We start from the raw sequence: 221 nt of genomic DNA on the forward strand, positions 1-221 counted from the left end.
GACCCCCCTTTCTCCCCTGCGCCCAGGCCGCGAGATCTTCGAGCGCCCCCCGCACGTGTTCGCCCTCGCCGACGCGGCGTACAAGGCGATGAAGCGGCGCGGCCAGGACACCTGCATCGTCATCTCGGGCGAGTCGGGCTCGGGCAAGACGGAGGCCTCCAAGATCATCATGAGGTACATCGCCGCCGTCACCAACGTCGCCGGCCAGCAGGAGATCGAGA

At 68.3% G+C, this 221-nt stretch overlaps 1 protein-coding gene across 1 annotated transcript in view; it reads left to right on the plus strand.

Moving 5' to 3' along the window:
- The window catches only part of LOC119591428 (unconventional myosin ID-like), a gene marked incomplete in the record, with an annotated part of 95,009 nt that overhangs the window by 83,629 nt on the left and 11,159 nt on the right, over window positions 1–221 (plus strand). The window contains 1 exon segment of the mRNA XM_037940169.1: window positions 27–220. Coding sequence (XP_037796097.1) covers window positions 27–220 — 194 coding nt within the window.

The sequence above is a fragment of the Penaeus monodon genome, chromosome 28, assembly GCF_015228065.2.
Source record: "Penaeus monodon isolate SGIC_2016 chromosome 28, NSTDA_Pmon_1, whole genome shotgun sequence".
In the NCBI taxonomy this organism is placed as follows: domain Eukaryota; kingdom Metazoa; phylum Arthropoda; class Malacostraca; order Decapoda; family Penaeidae; genus Penaeus; species Penaeus monodon.